This window comes from Saccopteryx bilineata, chromosome 4 (assembly GCF_036850765.1).
Source record: "Saccopteryx bilineata isolate mSacBil1 chromosome 4, mSacBil1_pri_phased_curated, whole genome shotgun sequence".
NCBI classification, from domain to species: domain Eukaryota; kingdom Metazoa; phylum Chordata; class Mammalia; order Chiroptera; family Emballonuridae; genus Saccopteryx; species Saccopteryx bilineata.
Window position 1 is genome coordinate 105,441,644 of NC_089493.1, and position 20,182 is coordinate 105,461,825.

Genomic DNA, 20,182 nt, shown 5'->3' on the forward strand with positions numbered 1-20,182 from the left:
CCTCTCCCTCTCCCTCTCCCTCTCCTCTCTAAAATGAATAAAAAGAAAAAAGAAAAAGAAATAGAAAAACAGAAAGTCTGGCAGCACTGGTATGCCTTCGCCCCAAACTGCAGTGGGCTGCCGGCCGCTGCCTGCAGCTCCCTGGTCGCTGTCAGGCAGCTGCGCTCATTGACGTGCCCTACCTTAACACAGCCAGCCCTGGAGTGACCCTCTGCTCTAGAGCTCCATCATAGTCACTTACCCGACCAAAAGAAATTGTAAGTTCAGCCCACCTTCTGGAGCAGTGTTTGATTACAGAAACACAAAGAGAGCAGAGCCCTGAACTTGAACTGCTGCACTCTAGAAGTGGCAGAGAAAACATGAAAGACTGTCCTTTTGGCACAAGTGACTACTTAGGTGGTGTTAGATAGATTGCCTGTGTTATAGAAAGGTAGGCAAACAAATCATTCTTTTATCTTACGTTGGCAATCTGGATCCCGGATACACTTGGTCAGATTTTAAGGCTTCTCTCACTTTATCTACATAATTTCCAACAAGGCAAACTGATCATTTAAAGAATTGAATGGTGACCAACTAAAATATTGGGAAATAAGTGTCATAACATGTCTTTTTCTTGTAAAATAGGGATGTGTCTGTCTGCCTGAAGTTATCACCCGAAATATTAAGACAAAGGTTTGTCACCTGAGACTGCTGTGACTTTGAGAATGATAGCAGTATCTTGTCTAGTTCTGAAAAACACAGTGGTTAGCTAATGTAGAATATTTTATTACTAGAGTAAACATGAAACCGGTTGGAATATTAGTCTAGCAAATATTTGACTAGAACATTATGGTATTACTTAAATTACATAGATATTTAATAAGATAATTTGTGTGTCTGCAGTGAACACAGTGTTTACACCATGAACAATATAAGGTATGCTGTAATGTGATATGGAATGCTATTGTTCACACTATGCTAATAGAGATTGGGGCTATACTTAAGCTCATTCAAATCTATTCCTCTGGTCTTACCTCCTTTCTTATTTATTTTTCTCATTATATTATAATGGGAAATCAGAATGCTAAATTCACATATTTAAAATATCTTCAGATTTCAATAAAATGGACACTTACCAATATTTTAATAATATCTGGATACAATAACTATTGCCCAATTACCTCTCATTAGTGTCTAATTTTGAATTTATTTCTTGTCAGACACAAAACAGAGCAATTCAGAGCAGGTGGAATTCTGTCAAGTTGCTCAGGCAACTTGAGTTGTGCCAAATTCTGCCCTCAGCAATGTGAGTAAACTTCAAACAGAAATGCACATAAATAGTTAAAGAAAAATACTGGATTCTACCTGTTGCCTCTTCTGTGAAGTAATATGTCTATAATGTTTATAAATTTTAATAACTCAGATAGGGCTTTATCTTTCAACATTCAATTTATATTATCCTAAAGTTTGACTTTTCTGGGCAATGTATTTTATCCTCTAGTATTTTAGAGACTCTGTCTATCCATTAATGTATATCCATTGAAGAAAGGAAGAAAGTATTCTCTTACTAACTAATTGCCAGCACATTTGTAAAGTTGCATTGAAATCTTGATCTTTAATAGGATGTTTCTTTATCTGACTGAAGATCTTGATCCTTACTGAGGGCTGAAAGCACATCAACGTTTTTTTCTTTTTTTTTTTTCTGAAGTGAGGAGCGGGGAGGCAGACAGACAGACTCCTGCATGCGCCTGACCAGGATCCACCCAGCATGCCCACCAGGGGGTGATGCTCTGCCCATCTGGGGTGTTGCTCCATTGCAACCAGAGCCATTCTAGTGCCTGAGGTGGAGGCCATGGAGCCATCCTCAGCGCCCGGGCCAACATTACTCCAGTGGAGCCTTGCTTGTGGGAGGGGAAGGGAGAAGTAAACAGAAAGGAGAAAGGGAAGGATGGAGAAGCAGATGGGTGCCTCTCCTATGTGCCCTGGCTGAGAATCAAACCTGGGACTTCCACACACTGGGCCAACGCCCTACCGCTGATCCAACTGGCCAGGGCCTCCCATCAGCGTTTTATTTGTTGATTCTATGAATGTGTTTCTGTGTTTGCACCTTTTTTTTTTTCCAAGATGATAATTGAATTAAATTTTTCAAAAATGTGTCCTTTTGATGGCTTAAGGTTCCCCTGGGACAATAGTTAAATGAACAAAACCATTAGCTTGAGAATAGATATATGAAGACAAGCCCAGTCTTTTAAATGGTTTATTGCTAACAACATCAAAAATCATCTGTGAATCTTATGTTTGTCCTTGCAACAATGAATGTATATTAATGCATCGTCACTTGAGGGAAAAGAACCTAACAAGCAAACTTTTTATTCAGTGTACTTGGGTTTATGGCATGTAAGTCCAGAGGTAGAACTTACAGTTTTAGTGGAGATTGTCTAGAACTCATGATACCTTGCTCCCTAAAATTTTGCAGGAGATTTTAGTAGCTTTTTGCTGGAAAAAGAGGAAATAAAAAGAAAGCAATTTCTACCTGATGAAAGAATCTTATGTTCTAAACACATTTTTTCACTTCTTTGATTTCAGTTTACAAGCATTGAGAAAGGAAAAATCCCGAGATGCGGCTCGCTCCCGTCGGGGAAAAGAAAATTTTGAGTTCTATGAATTGGCCAAGTTGTTGCCTCTACCTGCAGCCATCACCAGCCAGCTTGACAAGGCGTCCATCATTCGACTTACAATTAGCTATCTGAAAATGAGGGACTTTGCTAACCAGGGGGACCCTCCGTGGAACTTGCGAATGGAAGGCCCTCCACCGAACACTTCAGTAAAAGGTAAGTTTTAAGCCTCTGTTCATTGTGGACTATGGTGGTCTGTAGGTACTTCTAAGATGAAATGTTTACCGTCATCCTTTCTTCTTTTCCTGCATATCAAATCCTTTAAAGGGATACAAATGTGGAAGTCTGAACTCTGCATGAGAAAGACACCATGTGAAGGTGAAACAAACCTCTTCTATTTCTATTTTCTTTAAAAAAAAAATCTGTCAGCCTAAATATTCTATCACTTTATGTAAGGTTTCAGAGAAATGAGAATGAAATGGCTTACATTAACGCGCTTCATGGCTTTAATTTAAGTTATGCTAATACATGCAAATTTTTATTGATGGGTGGAGTATGAGAATATTTGCTAAAGGGTAGAGCTAATATTTTGTCTTTAGTAAGCAAAGAAAGGAAGGGAACAAAGTCCAACTATAGCAGGCATTTTGAGCAATCTATTGACTAATAGATCAAATAATCCATGTATTAATGTTCAAGTGTCTAACATATTGCCTGCATGGTGCAATATAAACATAGACTTGACCTTTAAATCTTTGGTGCAGTTACCCTTAAATCATTATTTTAAAATTTTAGGCCTGCCTGACCAGGTGGTGGTGCAGTGGTTGAAGCATTGGACTGGGATGTGGAGGGCCCAGGTTTGAAACCCGAGTTTGCTAGCTTGAGCATGGGCTCAACCTGCTTGAGCGTGGGGTCACTGGCTTGAGCGTGGGATCATATACATGACTCCATGGTAGCTGGTTTGAGCCCAAAGGTTGCTGGCTTGAAGCCCAGGATTGCTGGTTTGAGCCCAAGGTCGCTGGCTTGAGCAAAGGGTCACTCACTCTGCTGTAGTCCCCTGGTCAAGGCACGTATGAGAAAGCAGTCAGTGAACAACTAAGGTGCTGCAATGAAGAATTGATGCTTCTCATTTCTCTCCCTTCCTGTCTGTCTGTCCACATCTGTCCCTCTCTTTGTCTCTGTCACCAAAAATAAATAAATAAATAAATTAATTAATTAATTTTTAGGCCTTATTCACTCTGATAATTAAGAGAGATATTTTCTTGTGTGTTCCTGTAACTTCTATATGTATATTATTTCTAGCATTTTAATATGAATGCACGTGTTTATCAATCTGTATGTGGTGTTGGTCGCTGGTGTTATAACCTTAAGTGTGTGTTATTCAGAGCATAAGACTGTAGGGCTCTACTAGTTTCTTGTGTCCTAACCTTGTATCTAGACTCCTAAATAAAACTGGATGTTTGGCAGAATTTCAGGCAACTTCTTCTAGGGAAAGAATTATATTCTTTTGTTACATGATTATACCTTTGGAGAAGGGCCTGTATTGTTGGATGTTGTAGGAAAGGGGGCTAGTGAGGAGCTGTAACCTCATAGCATTCAAGTTCAGATGAAAGGTCAGAAGCAGCTGTTTACAGTTCTATGCTCAGAGCTGTGATCCTACATGTGTGTGTGCATGTGTCAGTCTGTTCAGGCCTTTGCCATTGCTGCTTAGGTTTTGTGTTTCTTACCGTCTATAAGAGAAGTAAATTTAGAATTCAAATTGTCAGAAGTTCTTTTTCTCTGGAGGGGCAAACATTTTCTGTAGCGGGCCATGTTGTAAATACATTAGGCTTTGGGTGTTAGCTCAACTCTGCTGCTGTAGCATGGAATCAGCCGTAGATGGTATGTAAACAACAGGGCAGGGCTGGGCCCTAATGAAACTGGACCTCCAAAGCAGACAGCTGCCACCGGGTTTGGCCCCAAACCGCAGTTGCCAGACTGTGCTCTGGACTGTCAGGCTGACATTCACAGGCTGAGAAGAACATACAACAAGCTTTCAAGGGCAGGTTGTAAATTTAAGGCAGCAGAGTACAAACAAACCAAGGGACATTAATGCTGTGCTTTTAGAGTCCCTCTGCCCTGAAGAATGTAGATGTTGTCTTGGTCATACACCAGCCCATGTTCCAGAAGCTGAAGTAGTAGGGAATTTTCCCAGGCTAAAGATGTGAATATAATCCTAGTAAATATTTATTATAGACATAGAGCTTATTCAGTAGGCTGTCTTCATGCTTATTCCAAATCATGAGAGATGGAAGGAGAAGTGCAAAAGGTTATAAATCACATGTGCAAAAATGTTATTAAATTATTAAAGTGTAAACATGTTGCTTGAAGGACTGCACTTGAATTAAGTTGTTTAGGATAATCATCTTTTATTTCCATTTTTCTTCAAAGTAGTTTGCAGTTTGTAGGTTTTTCTTGGTAGTGGCAGCTACCAAAGTAGAAAAATTGAATGATTTCCTTGTCTGTCCATTTATCTGGCTTGTGGTAGTGCTGCTTACTCGTGGAATCATGGCCTCTAAGAGATACAGAATTACAGGTCACGTAGAACCTTCACTTTACGGTGAGTGCAATGATGTAGAAGGGTTCCCAGTGAAGTGTTATCAGGTCTAAAACCAGAATCCTGTGACTCTGTTCTGTCTGTCATATCATATTCACTTCTAACAATGCTACCTGAGTTGTAGCACCACCATCAAGCATTCCAGATGAGTATCCCCGCAGTTCTGGAGTGTGACTAATCATTTATTCTTTGTGGCCTTCAGTCAACTCAACTTTATCACTACTTTTTATGATAAAGATGGAAAAAAATAAGAAAATATGGTCTCTGCTCTCATGGGGTTGTCTGTAGAAGGACATGGCAGTGTCAGTGAGGAAAGCAAGGAGGTTGGGATGGATGTTTAGAAGCCTGGAAGAGGAGATCGCCAGTTTTATTAATGTAAAATTTCCATTAGGTTTTGGCAGAGAATCCCAGTTGTTTCATGTTTGATCCCACCATTAGGAAACTGGTGAGAGGCTAAAACTGAAGCTGTAAGAGCAGTGACTCTATATGTTCACAAGGATTCTTAAAAGTTAGTAGGAATACAGTGGGCACTTTCTGTAAACTGGTTCTGCTGCACAGTGTATGTATATTTTATCGCTTTCCTCTAGTTCTTTAATGCAAACCTGCTACTCATACTGATCAAACATTCATGAAACAACATCAGAGAAATTCGTTTTAATTTATTAAGGTCTTCTGTGCTGTGCCCTTGAAGAAGTTCATATGGATAAACAAGCTTATATAAATAGCCTGTAGCATCATGTGAAGTGCAGTTCATAATCCAACAATAAAACGATAGACATTATACTTTGTGCTTCTCCAAGCAGTCTCTTGAATAAGCCTAAAGGCATGTGGAAATTTATATGAACAGTACTTACACATTGTAGGCAACATTTTAAAAAATATGTTGAGTTGTTCATGCTAATAATTACATTTCAAAGCCTAAGTTTAAATTTGTCTCATACCACTGTATACAAGTTTAATCATTTTAATTTACTGCTTCAAAAATGTCCTTTATCTTGCCCTTTATTCATCACATCTTTTCTTAAAAGTCTGTAAAGGGTGATTGTGTTTGGTGATGCCCATTATGTATAGATTATTTACAAGTTATGCTTCCAGGAAGAACACTCAGGTGACAGTGTGCAATCTGTCCTCAGTCAATTACTTCACGGAAATGATATGTTAAGCAATCGAAAGGTAACAGATAGTTTTTTCCATTATTTTAGAAATATCTATATTGTTATAATACAGATCAAAACTAGAATGAATATAATGCATTATTCAAGAAATGACCAGGCATTCTCAGCAGTGTTTCAGCTAAATAACTGATGATTGTAACCTTTAAAGAAATCTCATTGTGGTGACTGTTGGTAAATCACTTCTCCATTCATAGTAATCTCTACTTAGAGGCTATCTGGAAACCATTATTCTTTTATTAATCTTAAAAGCAATAGCTGCTGATTTGACATTTGCTAAAACCAGATAAATTTTCTGTCTTTCCAATATCACAGACTTCAGTCAATTTTTGGAGTCTATCTGCTACAACTCTATTAATCCAGGAATACTTACCACTGTAGGCATCAGTTTTATTTTAATTTAAACATTGCAGCTTTTAAACAATTTGCCTATGTGTGTGGTAGTCAATGATGCTAAAATACTGTCTTTAGAACACATTTTTAGCCTTTGGAACTAAACAGTTGAAAAACAGGCAAGAGAATGTGTGACTAAACACATTAGAGAAGAACTTTACTATTTTCATAGAATTTCTCTTCATTATTTCAGGCATGTCTTTTGAATTAACTGGTAGATTTCTCTGCAGGTTTTTATTTAAACAAAGACCAGACTGTTACATAAGCAATAATTTTTAATGGATTTTTCTTTTAAATAGTCATGTAGGGTAAGTGAGTATAGGACATCCTTCAGAGTAACATTGAGTTACTATAAGAGTTGTCCTCAAAACTTCAATAGCATTATATAAATGGTTCTGTTTCTATAGAGGGTATCGATTCCATGACTGTCTGAGAGATAGGTCTTCTTGGTCTAAGCAGTTCAAAGGTCTTCCAGTGTCTGTTCTGCCATTTTACTGTGTGTATTTATGTCTACCAAGTGGCATTCATGTTTGAGGGCAAGCACCATGTTCTTTATTAGTGAAAAAAACATGTAAAATGAGAGTTCTTAGAATCAGGATATGACAGGTACACCACCAGCCTGTGGTATTCATTTTTTCTTTTTACACAGGCAGATGGTAGAACCCAGACTGAAGTGAACCCTCAGGTTCTGAACAGAAGCTCCCTGTAAAGCCAGGGGGAGGGGGAAAAGTGGAGACTTGATTCTTGCTTGGTTCCTGTTCTTACCTCTGTCATCTTCAGTAGACTGGGGGCCTGCCTCTCTGCTCTAGTCTCCAGGTCCATTTGCCTCAATCCAAAGTCAGTGATGGCACCAGATGGAAATGGAACCATCCCAAGCCTGAGCTGCCAACATTCATTCCTGTTTATTTTGGTAGTGAGTGCCAGGTTTTACTAGTATATGGAAACATAATGTAATATAATTGTCTTTTGTTAGGTATGCTTCCAAGAAGACTTTTAAATTGCATTCTGTTATCCTTTTATATCTTTCTAGGTAAGTTATGACCTTTGAAAGAAGTTTATTTAGGAATTAACTAACTTTTTATTTTTATTTTACATCATGTTTGAACAAGCAATATTTATATTGTCACACTTCCCTAGGATTGTCATTTCTGACCCTGGGCAGGAAGGGCTTTCTGACAAATGTGGTCTTAAGGTTGGCAGAGTAAGTGTCTGTGCAGTTTCACCTTTTATTAGGAAAAGCTTTGATATCTACAAAGGGAGACTGTAGTCCACCTTCAGCATGAAAAATATTAGCATTGCTGGTTTCTTGCAACAAGCCACTGTCAAAGAGTTGGACTGGTCACCATTGTTTTCAGTGCATCTGACACTATTGAGCATCCAGAATTACCCTCAACATCAAACACTGGCTCAAGGAAAGGATATCTATGAGAGTGGTAACTGAGAACATGTGAATACTCAGGTGTACTAGTCAACCATTGCCACGTCTCAGTAGCATGCCAGAGAGATTTCACTCCTAATGTAGCTGCCACGAGTTAATTTTTTGGGTTGGCAGATCTAGGCTGGGAAGAGCTGTGTGCTTCTTCTTGTCACAGTTCTGGCTGGGCATGACTCCTTACTGAAACTTCAGCTCAGGACTGCCCCCTATTGAGAGGCAGCAAATATTTGGAAAGAGTTCTTTTCATGTTGATGGCAGAAGTGCAAAAACACATACAAAAAAAGAAGATATTAAATTTAATTTAACTTAATGTTATAAGCATTGAATGATGTTTGGTTTGAAAATCTCCTCTTACTCCTTCTCCCCAACCCTCTCCCCACTTACACAATGGTAAATTTTATACAAGTCTCAGAGTTTATTCTACTTGTATTCGGATGGGATCCAGGAATGTACTGCCCTTTGGGATCCTCTGTGTTGTGGCCGTAATGGGGAACTTTGACATGATTATAATTATCAGTGTAGATCATACCACTACACCCCGATGTATGCCTTCCTCCAAGTCCTTTCCATTTTGGGTATCTGTTCTCCCACGGTTGTACCCAGGCCTCAGAAGAGGACTGCTTTGTTTCCTTTGAAGGGTATGCTGCCCAGTTCTTCCTCCTGGATCTTTCCTGTACCATGGGGCATTCCACCTGGCCACCATGGCCTATGACTGCTTCGTTGACATCTCTAGCCTGTTCTGTACTCTGTGAGCACATCTCACCAGGTATGTGTATCATTAGTGTCAGGGTCCTACCAGAGGGGCTTAGTAAACGTCTTCACTCAAGTAATGATGACCTCCGGTTGTCTTTCTGTTGGTCCAATGAGTTCAATGACTTTTTCTATAATGTCTGTCTCAGGTTCAGATACCTTCATAAAAAAATTGATCCTTAAAACAAAACAAAATAAAACACATAACACCTCTTAAGGAATCTTTTCTGAAGAATTCTGAAAATATGGACAAAGGAATGCATTTGTACCGTTTGGCATCCTAGATCAGGATTTATCAATTTATCATTTTCTCTACTGTCCTCATCTTTTCCTCTAGCAATCCTGAATACCATGCCGTACATTTATGCCCTTTGTCCGTGCCATCACCTGCCCTTTTTCTTCTTTTGGGTTTGGTGAACTCCTGTTCATCTTTTAAACACCAGCTCAGATGTCATTTTCTTATGTAGAGCTTCTTTTATTCCCAAGAATGTTAGTCATTTCTTTCTGTGGGTTACTAATAAGACTTAAGATGCTTTGTTATCAGTTCATAAATGTTTTCTTTATATCCCCATCTCTAAGACTACGAGCTATTTGAGGAAACAGTCTGAGTCTTATATACATTTATATTTTCATGTGTAGTAGCCAGGAAAATATTAACCATGTTTTTAAATGAAATTGTATAGAATTAGATGGTATTTTGGGGTTGCCTGACCAGAGCTGATGCTGTTGCTGCCAAGAGCTAAGGGTGGGCCTAAGTCATAGGCTAGTAAGAAGAAAAAAACAGTAAAAATAAAAGGAAGGAGAATGATGGGCATATTGCTAAACCACTGGGGAAATAAACTGGCAGAGATTAGGAGCTAGGAGAAATTGTAGCATCCTGTTCTCCACCCCAACATCATCTACCAGTCCCTGCCCTGTTCTGGCCTTCGCCTCCCAACGTGTTTCTCTCATGTAGTATACAGGCTGAGGAGCTAAAAGTGAAGAGCAGGAGTCTCAAGAAATCCATAAGGGTCTTGGGTATATAACTTCTATTCCATTCAACAAATGTCTGAGTACCTTCTCTTAGTAAGTCCTCTGTGTCCTCTGCTGAATATTATGGAAACATGTACAAAGAGTCCTGGCCTTGGAGGTCTTTATCATTCATTGAGAAATAAATGTGAAAGATGAAAAGGAAGGGTAGAACAATAGAACTTTTGATAAAGTAAAACATTCCCTGTGACCTGTCTTATAATGTCCTCTCTGGACCTCCAATTCCTCATTTGGATTTTTGTCAGTAGTTCTGGTCTGGATGATTGCTTACTCTCTTAATTCAAAACCCCAATTTCTTAGAAAGGATTTTGCAATTATAGTCTCAAATTAGCCGCTCCTAGGACTATTGGGTTTTGTGAAGCTGTTTATTAATAACTTCAAAAGCCACATGCTCTAATTCTTCATACTCTGTAATAACTCCTATTTTTCTTCTCTTTTATTTAATAACCCTCTACAGAAATGGTATTATGTCTGCCCGTGCTATGAGTTCTTTTAAAAACTTTTATCTGTTGATGATTAGGATTTAAAATGATCATTAATTTAAAAAGAGAAAAATAAAACGCCACACATGTCTTTTTTAATTTAATTTAATTTAGAAAATTAAATTTAACAGGGTGACATTGATCCATAAGAGTATATAGATTTCAGGTAAACATTTCTATAGCATTTGAACTGTTGATTACGTTGTATACCCATCACCCAAAGTCGAATCATTGTCACCTTATATTTGTCCCCCTTTACAGCCTTCTCCCACCCTCTCTTGCATGTTCCCTTCCCCCACAGTTCCCTCCCCCTGGTAATCACTTTTTTCTGTGTCCATGATTCTCAGTTTTATATCCCACCTATGTGTGAAATCATACAGTTCTTAACTTTTTCTGATTTACTTATTTCACTCAGTATAATGTTCTCAAGGCCCATCCATGTTGTCATAAATGGCAATATGTCATCATTTCTTATGGCTGAGTAGTATTCCACCGTATATATTTACCACATCTTCTTTATCCAGTCCTCTATCAAGGTATACTTTTAAATTAAAAAGTCAAGTGCCAAATATATGACATAGACAAAATTTAAATTTAGAACTTTACATATTACTTTTACTTTTACTCGTGACAAATTTTAAGAATGTACTCACATTCTGTATCACACCAAACTTATTTTCAGAAGTCTACCAGTTCCTGGTCATGCAGTATTTAGGCCATGGCATCCTGTGGCACTGCGTTACTGCACTGTGCTCAGTCACTGAGGACTTTCAGTTTGTGTGCTCTGTTCTTTAGGGCTGGAGTTCTTTAACATAGTTTTGTTAGTCCTGTCACCTCTTGCAAAGCACAATATATAGTTTTGGCACTCTGAAGATGACAATATTTCATAGGTACAGCAAAGGAGTCACCTTTGACTGCTTTATATGATTGAAATTGTACTGTGACTTTAATTTTCAGAAATGGCTTTCTGGATACTGTGCATGAGTCTTAGCTATGCCTTAATAAACATGTGATGACCTCCACCTGTAAAATTATTGTGGCTTTGAATACTGATTGACTTCAACTTTCCACACCCTTTCTGGGTCCAAAATATGTCTGCAAATGTCAGTCCCTGGGCAGGAAAAGAAGGCCAACAGAATTGTCGGTTTAAAGATTTTACAGATCATCTGGTGCAATCCCTTTGCTATTGTGCTGAGAAAAATGATGTAAAGTCTAGTGACACAAACAAAGTCAATGAAAAACATAGGACTGAAATTTGGGCTTTTGTAATCCTAATTCAGCATATTTTCCTCTACAACAAAGAGAACTTTCTGTGTTCAGCCCGTGTCCTCAGCTGTCATTGTCCCCTTTTGCCCATTTACATTTCACATGAATATATGTGCTTCTATATGGCTCATGTGTATGCACCAGTTCTTTTTAGCTCAAATGTTGTGCCCAAATTTGGATAATACTTTTAGGCTATTCACAGGCAAAGGTCAAATGGAAACATGTTCTGTTCCAGTTTCCTGCATCTCCAGCTAGTCAGTGTTGAGTCCTCACAGGCTCAACCTTCTCTAGGGCTTCAGGGTTGTTGGTTTTGTTTAAGAAATGTGCTTAACTGATAACTGCAATATCCATCAAGATATGGAAGGAAGAAAATTGATTAAACTGTCTATGTGGAATTTTCTTAAAAACTTTATAAATGACCTATTTCTATCAATAATTAGGTGAGCACAGGTGCACATACTGGTGTTCTTTCTCCTTTCTTCCCTAGAAATTATGACTACTGCTATCTTGTCTATTCTTCTTACACTAGTCAAAGATAGCCTAAAAGGGAAAAATTAGTAAGCCAAGACAAAACTAGATACAGAGCTGTGAACAGGTGTCAGCAAACATTTTCTGTTAAGAACCAGATAGTAAATAATTTAGCCTGTGTGGACCAGCTAGTCTCTGCTGCAACTTAACCCTATTGTTAGAGCGCAAAAGCAGCCACAGACAATTCATAATTGAATAATGTCGTTGTATTTCAATAAAACTTGATTTGTAGATACTTAAATCTAATTGTGACATGTCATGAAATATTCTTACAAGTTTTTTTAACTGTTTAATTTTTTAAAAATCTTAGTTTAGGGATTATACAGAAACAGGTATTAGGCTAGATTTGCTCTGTAGAGGGCAGGGTGTCAAACCCTGTAAGAGAACTGGACAGTACTGAAGTCCCTCTTTAGAACCCATTGTGTTAAGAAACATCCTTCTAGTGTACAGGTTGAGCCTTGTGGGGTTTTGTTGTTGTTCTGTATTTTTTTTTCATTTTCAGAGCTGTGTGCTCATATAATCTATTTACTCTAAGGGCCAGTACAACTAAACTGTGTGCCAGTCAGGGTGTGGTGTTCCATATTTTACTAGGTTTTCATGGTTGCATATGATTTTCTACGTTGTATATATTACTGAAAATGAAGTATAAAGTCATGTAAAGTTATTGGCATTGTCTGGCTTATTGTTTGATCCTGCTCTCTCAATTTAATGTAGCCAGTGATCCAAACTAGGCCAGTTCAGATGGTCTTCTCTAGCTTCAGGGCCTTCTGAAAGAAAAATGGAATTAAAGTTTTGTGAATACAGGACTATTGTTTGGTCATTTTGACTTAACTAATCAAATAAGTGGTCAATTCAATTAAATAATTGTTAGCTGTCTTTCTGATTCAACTGGTGGTTTAAGGCATGATTTGGCCGTAACTTTCACAAAATAATCATTAGAAAAAAGAAATGTGAAATTTAGATATCAAAAATCTAATATTATTACCAGAATTAGTCTGAGTAGATTGGTGAAGCTGAATTAGTTCTTTGCAGGTAGAAATAAACATATCTCCCAAACTATTTGCATATAAAGTAAAGAAATATGGCTAAATTATGTGGATAATTTAATTTTCACAATGTACTAAATTAAGCTTGTTAGTAAAGAACAAAACACAGTCACTAACTAAGTAATCACTATTGTGGTCTTCTGCCATTGTCCATTGAGATCTGTCAGTCAGTAGGTGTTAAGTGAGTGCTCAAAGGGTGAATAGGACTGTACTAAGAGATTTGGGAAAAAAAATCCTGAAATTCATGAATTCATAGTCTATAACATTCCAAAGCAATACAGACTTAAATTTTTTTTTCAGAAATGTTTTGTAATTAAAGCCCATCACTCATATGTAATTTTACAGTTTAGAAAATAAGGCTGTGTTGAATATCAGCACTGATGATAGAAACAGACTGTGTACACAGTTTGGGTTTTATATAAATACTTTAAAATATTGGCTTTCTTCTATTAAAATAGATGAATAGTATCCAGGTTTTTAGAAGAATCTTAGCATAAAAGCAAAATTGCTCTCATTTTCCACTTTGAAAAGAGATTTGAAAAATGCATAGCAAAATGCAGTCTAGTCTAGAGTTATGGAAGGAAACGGGCGCAGATGCAGGACAACCTCACTCTGCCCACACTCAGGAACTCTGTGAAGTGGTGCTGTGAGATTTCTTAGCTGACACCTGACCTAATATCCTCTTTATTGTCTCTCCTATGACTTCTGAGACCCTGAAGTTGAAGAAAAATCTGTATCAAGTTGTTCAGTCTATGCTATTTTGTGATTTATACTTGGTAGGCAGTCAGATCAAACCTTCTTGCTGCAAGTCACTAAATATTTTCTCTATGAACATTTACTGTTGGAAAAGTTAAATAATACCTTCACTGAGATTAGCGAAGGGGACCTTTGCAAGGTACTCTAACAAATTATAATAAAGGTACAGTTGATGAAAAAAAAAAAAGCCAAAGGAGGAAAGTGTTTGAATGCAATGGAAGTAATTATCCCAATCATTTTAATTTGTCTTCAGAATGCCTTGTTAGTAGAAAGGTGTTGGCCAGTGAAGTTGCACACTCCTGAGATCTAATCTTGGTGACTCTAAACAAGTAAATCACTTTGATCTCAGTTTTCTTTCTTTAAAAAAAAAAAAAAATGGTGCTTTGGAGCTTGAGAATCCAGCTGGTCTTACACTGCAATGTGCCTGTAGGAGGGTTCTATTGGGAGGCTCAGGTCTACACCGAGACTGCCAGGGGCATGTTAGAATTCCCTGTTTATAGTTTTTAGCATGTTAGAAGTAAGTTGTATTTTTTTGTTTCTCTTATTTTTCCTGGAAAAATAATATTCCCAAAATGATGTTAATTAGGAGGAAGAGATGTCCAACATGCAGTATTTCTTTTGAAATACATTTTGGGATTCTAATATGTAAAAAGTCTTAACCTGTATCATATGACAGAGCAGAGAAATTTAGTGTTTATGACACAGGAAATTTGGGGATAGTATAGCAACTTAATGTTATTTTTAATGCTTTCTATGAGATATTGTAGTTGATTATATGCATTAATATGTATTTCACTGAGATGATAAGTAGAAAAAAGCACTCATACAATAGGTTGTATCTGAAATGAAAGGGCCAGTTTATTGAAACAATGGGTGTGGTTGACATTTCCCTCCTCAGGTTTTTGGCTTTATGGATGTAATCGTAGAGTTGGTTTTAGGATAACTATTATTTTTGCTATTAGAGAACAGGAATGGGTCATATTTCTTTTTTCACTTTACTTACCTATTTATCCTCTAAGTATTTAAATGCTTACGACATTGCAACACTCTATATTAAGTTCTAGGGGGAATACAAAGAGAGAAAACGACTGAATCTTCTAGGAGTTTATAATCTAGTGCAAGTGACACACATGCTCAGGAAATAATGTAGTTGCCATGTAGCTTGGTTGATTGGAGCATGGGCCCCAGACCGGGGTTACCGGCTGGATCTCAGTCAGGACGCATGTGAGAGTCTGTCGTCTGTCTCTCTCTCTACCTTCCTTCCTCTCACTTAAAAAAAAAAAATAAGAAAATTTATTTATTTATTTTTTTAGTGAGATAGAGACAGACAGGAAGGGAGAGAGATGAGAAGCATCAATTCTTTGTTGTGGCACCTTAGTTGTTCATTGATGGCTTTCTCATATGTGCCTTGACTCGGGGCTCCATCTGAGCCAGTGACCCCTTGCTTATGCCAGTGACCTTTTGTCTCAAGCCAGTGACTATGGGGTCATATGTATGATCCCATGCTTAAGTTGGTCACCTCAGGGTTTTGAACCTGGGTCCTCAGCATCCCAGGCCAACACACTACCCACTGTGCCACCTGGTCAGGCTGAAGTTCTACTTTTAAATGAAAAATTTTCCAAGTCTTTATTTTAGGTGCTCATTTTTGTCAGATAATTTATTATGCATAAATATAGTTAAAGCTGTAAACATGGTGATATATAATGGGAATTGTGGTCCCTCAGATGTTAAGTAAGCTTATGAAGTTTATTTCTTTCAAGAGTATTTTAAACAGAATATCTAAATGCCATGTAGTGCACAGAATACTTGTGTATAGTTCTATTATCTGATTGTAATCTCAAATAAGTTAAAATATGACTTGTATACTAATAAATGAGTTTAATCAAATATAATTTTTTAATAACTTTGCTTCTCATAGACATAGAAGAAAGGCCGGATTGAGATATATTTTTTAATTTTGCAATTCTAATGTATATAATTCATAAAAAACCCACTCAGCACTTTACAGTTGAATATAAGAAGGGTTAAAGTAGAAGAGTGCCTACTATTGTGGGCACCTCACGGTGGAACAGCTAAGGTTCATGTAGACACTGGGCAGTGGCCAGAGTGTCACATGCCTTGGCACCTCTCTTACATACATCCTACTAAAGCCTATAATTGGGAGGGAAGACTAGACAGCATGGAAGGGAATGTTTTGTACTTCTATGTCATTTAAATTAGCACAAAGGAGGGAACAGTTTTGTTTCGCATGTGAAGTCAGTCATTTCTTGGGTTGCTAGCTCAATGTTTTAGCAGAACAGCTGTTCGGTACAATGTGGCTTTCTACAAGCAATATTTCTACTGCTGGAAAAGTGGCAGTCTGCCAAAGAGAGTGCCCAGACCAACCCCTAAACAAAAAAAACCTTTTGTCAACGACTCTAATAATTTGTACAATTCAGGGAAGGGGGGTTGCACAGTCTTTGCAGATGTGCATTTATGATGCTATTTTTTGAGCAGAGCAGCATGAAAGAATAGATTCATACGATTTTAAGTTGATCATTCATTTTAAGCATTTGGCTTCTGCTCCTGCTAAAATTTCATTTGGTGTAAAGAAAACACAGCCAGCCTTGAAACAAGGTAAGGCAGGGTGTGACAACAAGATGAAATTCTTCATTTCGAACCTGTGATGCTTGCTCAAAAACAAAAAGGATTGGGGTCTTATTTATCCTTATGCTAAGGAAATGAATGCAGTTTTCTGATTCCTCAGAATAGAAACTAGCTATCCTTCAGTATTTTGAGGAAATAAACTCTAATGAGCCTACATTCTTTTATAGCAATCTATTCTCTGAAAATGAGTGTAGGTGCTGAAGGAAATGCCAGAAGCATTTACTTAACCAGTGCTAAATTAATACATGTTAATTCTCTGCAGTTTAACATCATAGGCACCATTTCTAGTGTGTTACTGGGTCTAGTCTCAGATCTGACCTCTGTACTCGGCTGTCCAAAATCTACAGCAGTAGACTCAGCTTTGGTTCTGGTGACAGAATTAAGAAAATAAGATAATTCTTGTGAATTGTAGACCCCTGGGAAAGAACCCTAAAACTTCTGTTAATAGCAGCAGATAATATCTGATAAAATTCTTATCTTTTATTTTTATTCAACAATAAACTTGATAGTTACATCAAAGAATTATATTGCTCTTTTAAAATACGAAATCTCATACCTGTAATGACAAATTAATAGACTCATTCAGTAAGGGTGTTCAGAGAGCAAAGACCAGCATAGAAATTGCCTTAACTTGATACAAAGCTTCCTCTCATTCTAAGAGTTGTTAGTTATTGTTGTTTACTTTTTAAATAATTCAATTTTTTTTTATCTGTATAGGGGGGTTATATGAATTATTAAACCAGGAGTATTTTTGCTCCACACAGAATCCACCTATATATGCTGTTTCCTCATATTTTAACATTTTATGTATACTAATGTAAAAGTACAAACTGTGGTGGGGGAAATTACTAAAATAGGATATTTTAGCCTACTAATGAAGATACATATAAAATTATTCAGGTGACCTGTTTCATACTTCAAGTAGTTCCTCAAGTATTTTTCAAATATTTCCTGAGTTTCATAAAGATTTATAGTGACAATTTTAATTCTGTTTACTTACGTGTGCCCTCCTATAGAGTGGTATTGCACTTTTAAAATAAGTCTCAGAAAAATTGTTTATAAACTTTTCTCTTATAAGTAAGTTAATAAAATCACATTTCTTGTATATTAGAGAGATACTCTAGGTAAAAGATATCTGTGGCAATTTGTATTTTGTAAAACAGTTCCTTCAAAAAAAAAAAAAGGAATGATTTCTCCAAATACAGTATATATTTTACATTTCTATTTTCAATGTCTAAGTCTTCTTAAAGTAAGGGAAAGGGAATGGAAATATAAACAATAAATTTGGGTTATGGAGTTGTGTCTTAACGGCAATATATTTCAGAAAATTATTGGAAGGCACGAAATTATTCCTATCACATTTCTGTTGCTTTACCATACCAGGTGTTATGTTAGTGGTTTAAAGAGTCTATATTTTTGTGTGCAATTGGAGATCTTTGATCATTTTTTACTTTAATGCAGTGGTTCTCAAAGTGTACACCAGGGCGCATTGGTGAGCCCTAGAAGATTTCCAGGTATGCCCTATGGTATTCCAGAGAAATATGTGCCTTTTAGGGACATAAAAACCAACAAAGTTTTTGGAGTTTAGATTTTTGGGGAACAGAAATGTGGGGAATTGGCTGTAAGCTAACAGTCTGCCCAACCCCCCCCCCCCCTCATTTGCCTGATTAGGTTCAAAAGGCTGTTAAGCTATTGTGCTGGATTGTTTACACCACCACCCACCATGTTCCCTGGAAAGACTGGAGGCAAGTTTCTTCTATCCTTTGTTTGGTGTGAAGTTAAGATTATATGTATGTAATGCCCCCAGCTTTATTCTTTTTCTTTAGGATTGCTTTGGCTATTCGGGGTTTTTTATAGTTCCATATAAATCTGATGATTTTTTGCTCTATTTCTTTAAAAAATGTCATTGGAATTTTGATAGGAATTGCATTAAATTTGTATATTGCTTTGGGTAATATAGCCATCTTGATTATATTTATTCTTCCTAACCAAGAACAAGGAATATTCTTCCATCTCATTATATCTTTTTCGATTTCTCTTAACAATGGTTTATAGTTTTCATTATATAAGTCCTTTACATTCTTTGTTATGTTTATTCCTAAGTATTTTATTTTTTTTGTTGCAATTGTGAAGGGGATTATTCTTTTGAGTTCGTTCTCAGTTGTTTCATTGTTGGCATATAGATCTTTGAATATATGTATCCTGATTTATTGATGTCGCCCCATTAAAAAAATAAAATTATTAAAAAAAAGATTATATGTATGGTGGGGCGGTTTCTACACTCAACACAATTAAGAGTAAAAAGAAAGGAATTCTTCACTGTATTGACTAGGAAATGAGAGTTTGCCTTTTAAATATATGCCCAAACATTGAAGAAATCATTAGGACACATCAGGCTCATGTTTCTCATAAACACAAGAATGAAAAAACTTAACACATTCGTGCCATACGAAATCTTACTAAGAATGTATGTATATATGATATATATAAAAAGATAACATTTTTGCCGTTTTTTATTTATTTATTTGTTTGTTTATTTATTTATTTATTTATTTATTTTTTACAGAGACAGAGAGTGAGTCAGAGAGAGGGATAGATAGGGACAGACACACAGGAACAAAGAGAGATGAGAAGCATCAATCATTAGTTTTTCATTGCGTGTGGCAATACCTTAGTTGTTCATTGATTGCTTTCTCATATGTGCCTTGACTGCAAGCCTTCAGCAGACTGAGTCACCCGTTGCTAGAGCCAGCGACCTTAGGTTCAAGCTGGTGGGATTTTGCTCAAACCAGATGAGCCTGTACTCAAGCTGGCGACCTTAGGGTCTCGAACCTGGGTCTTCTGCATCCCAGTCTGATGCTCTATCCACTGTGCCACCACCTGGTCAGGCTGTTTTTTTTATTTTTTAATCCCTCTTTTTTATGAATTGTAAAAAGCATAACTCAAAAAAATGTAACATAAAAATGTTTTTTAATGTCAGAATAAATTTAATTTTGCCATATTTATTTCACTTAATTACCATAAAAGCACACTTGGACTTTGTTTTTTTCTTTAATATTTGACTTAATTATTATAACATATTTCTCAGAAATTTGTATATAGTGCACCTACAATTATTTGTAGGATTTTAAATGCTCTCCGACTTCAAAAAGTTTGAGAACCACTGCACTAATGCATTATTTTTTTAAAAATTGTAGGTTCAGAGTACCAATTTTTATAGTGGACAAAGACATCTTCAGGTGTGAATTGGGTAGAAAAACATGCAAAATATTGCACAACCATGATCACATTTTATACATTTATTTATTTATTTATTTATTTTGGGGTGGGTTTTTTTTGTATTTTTCCAAAGTTAGAGGTGGGGAGGCAGTCAGACTCCCACATGCGCTCAACGCGGATCCACCCAGCATGCCCACCAGGGGGTGATGTACTGCCCATCTGAGGTGTTGCTCCATCACAACCAGAGCCATTTTAGCACCTGAGGCGGAGGCC

General features: G+C 37.0%; 1 protein-coding gene across 4 annotated transcripts in view; it reads left to right on the forward strand.

Moving 5' to 3' along the window:
• NPAS3 (neuronal PAS domain protein 3) overlaps positions 1–20,182 on the forward strand; it is a 947,754-nt gene that overhangs the window by 303,385 nt on the left and 624,187 nt on the right. For all 4 annotated transcript variants that reach the window (XM_066277694.1, XM_066277693.1, XM_066277691.1 and 1 more), the window contains one exon: positions 2,566–2,810. In XM_066277694.1, coding sequence (XP_066133791.1) covers positions 2,566–2,810 — 245 coding nt within the window. The remainder of the gene's footprint in view (positions 1–2,565; positions 2,811–20,182) is intronic.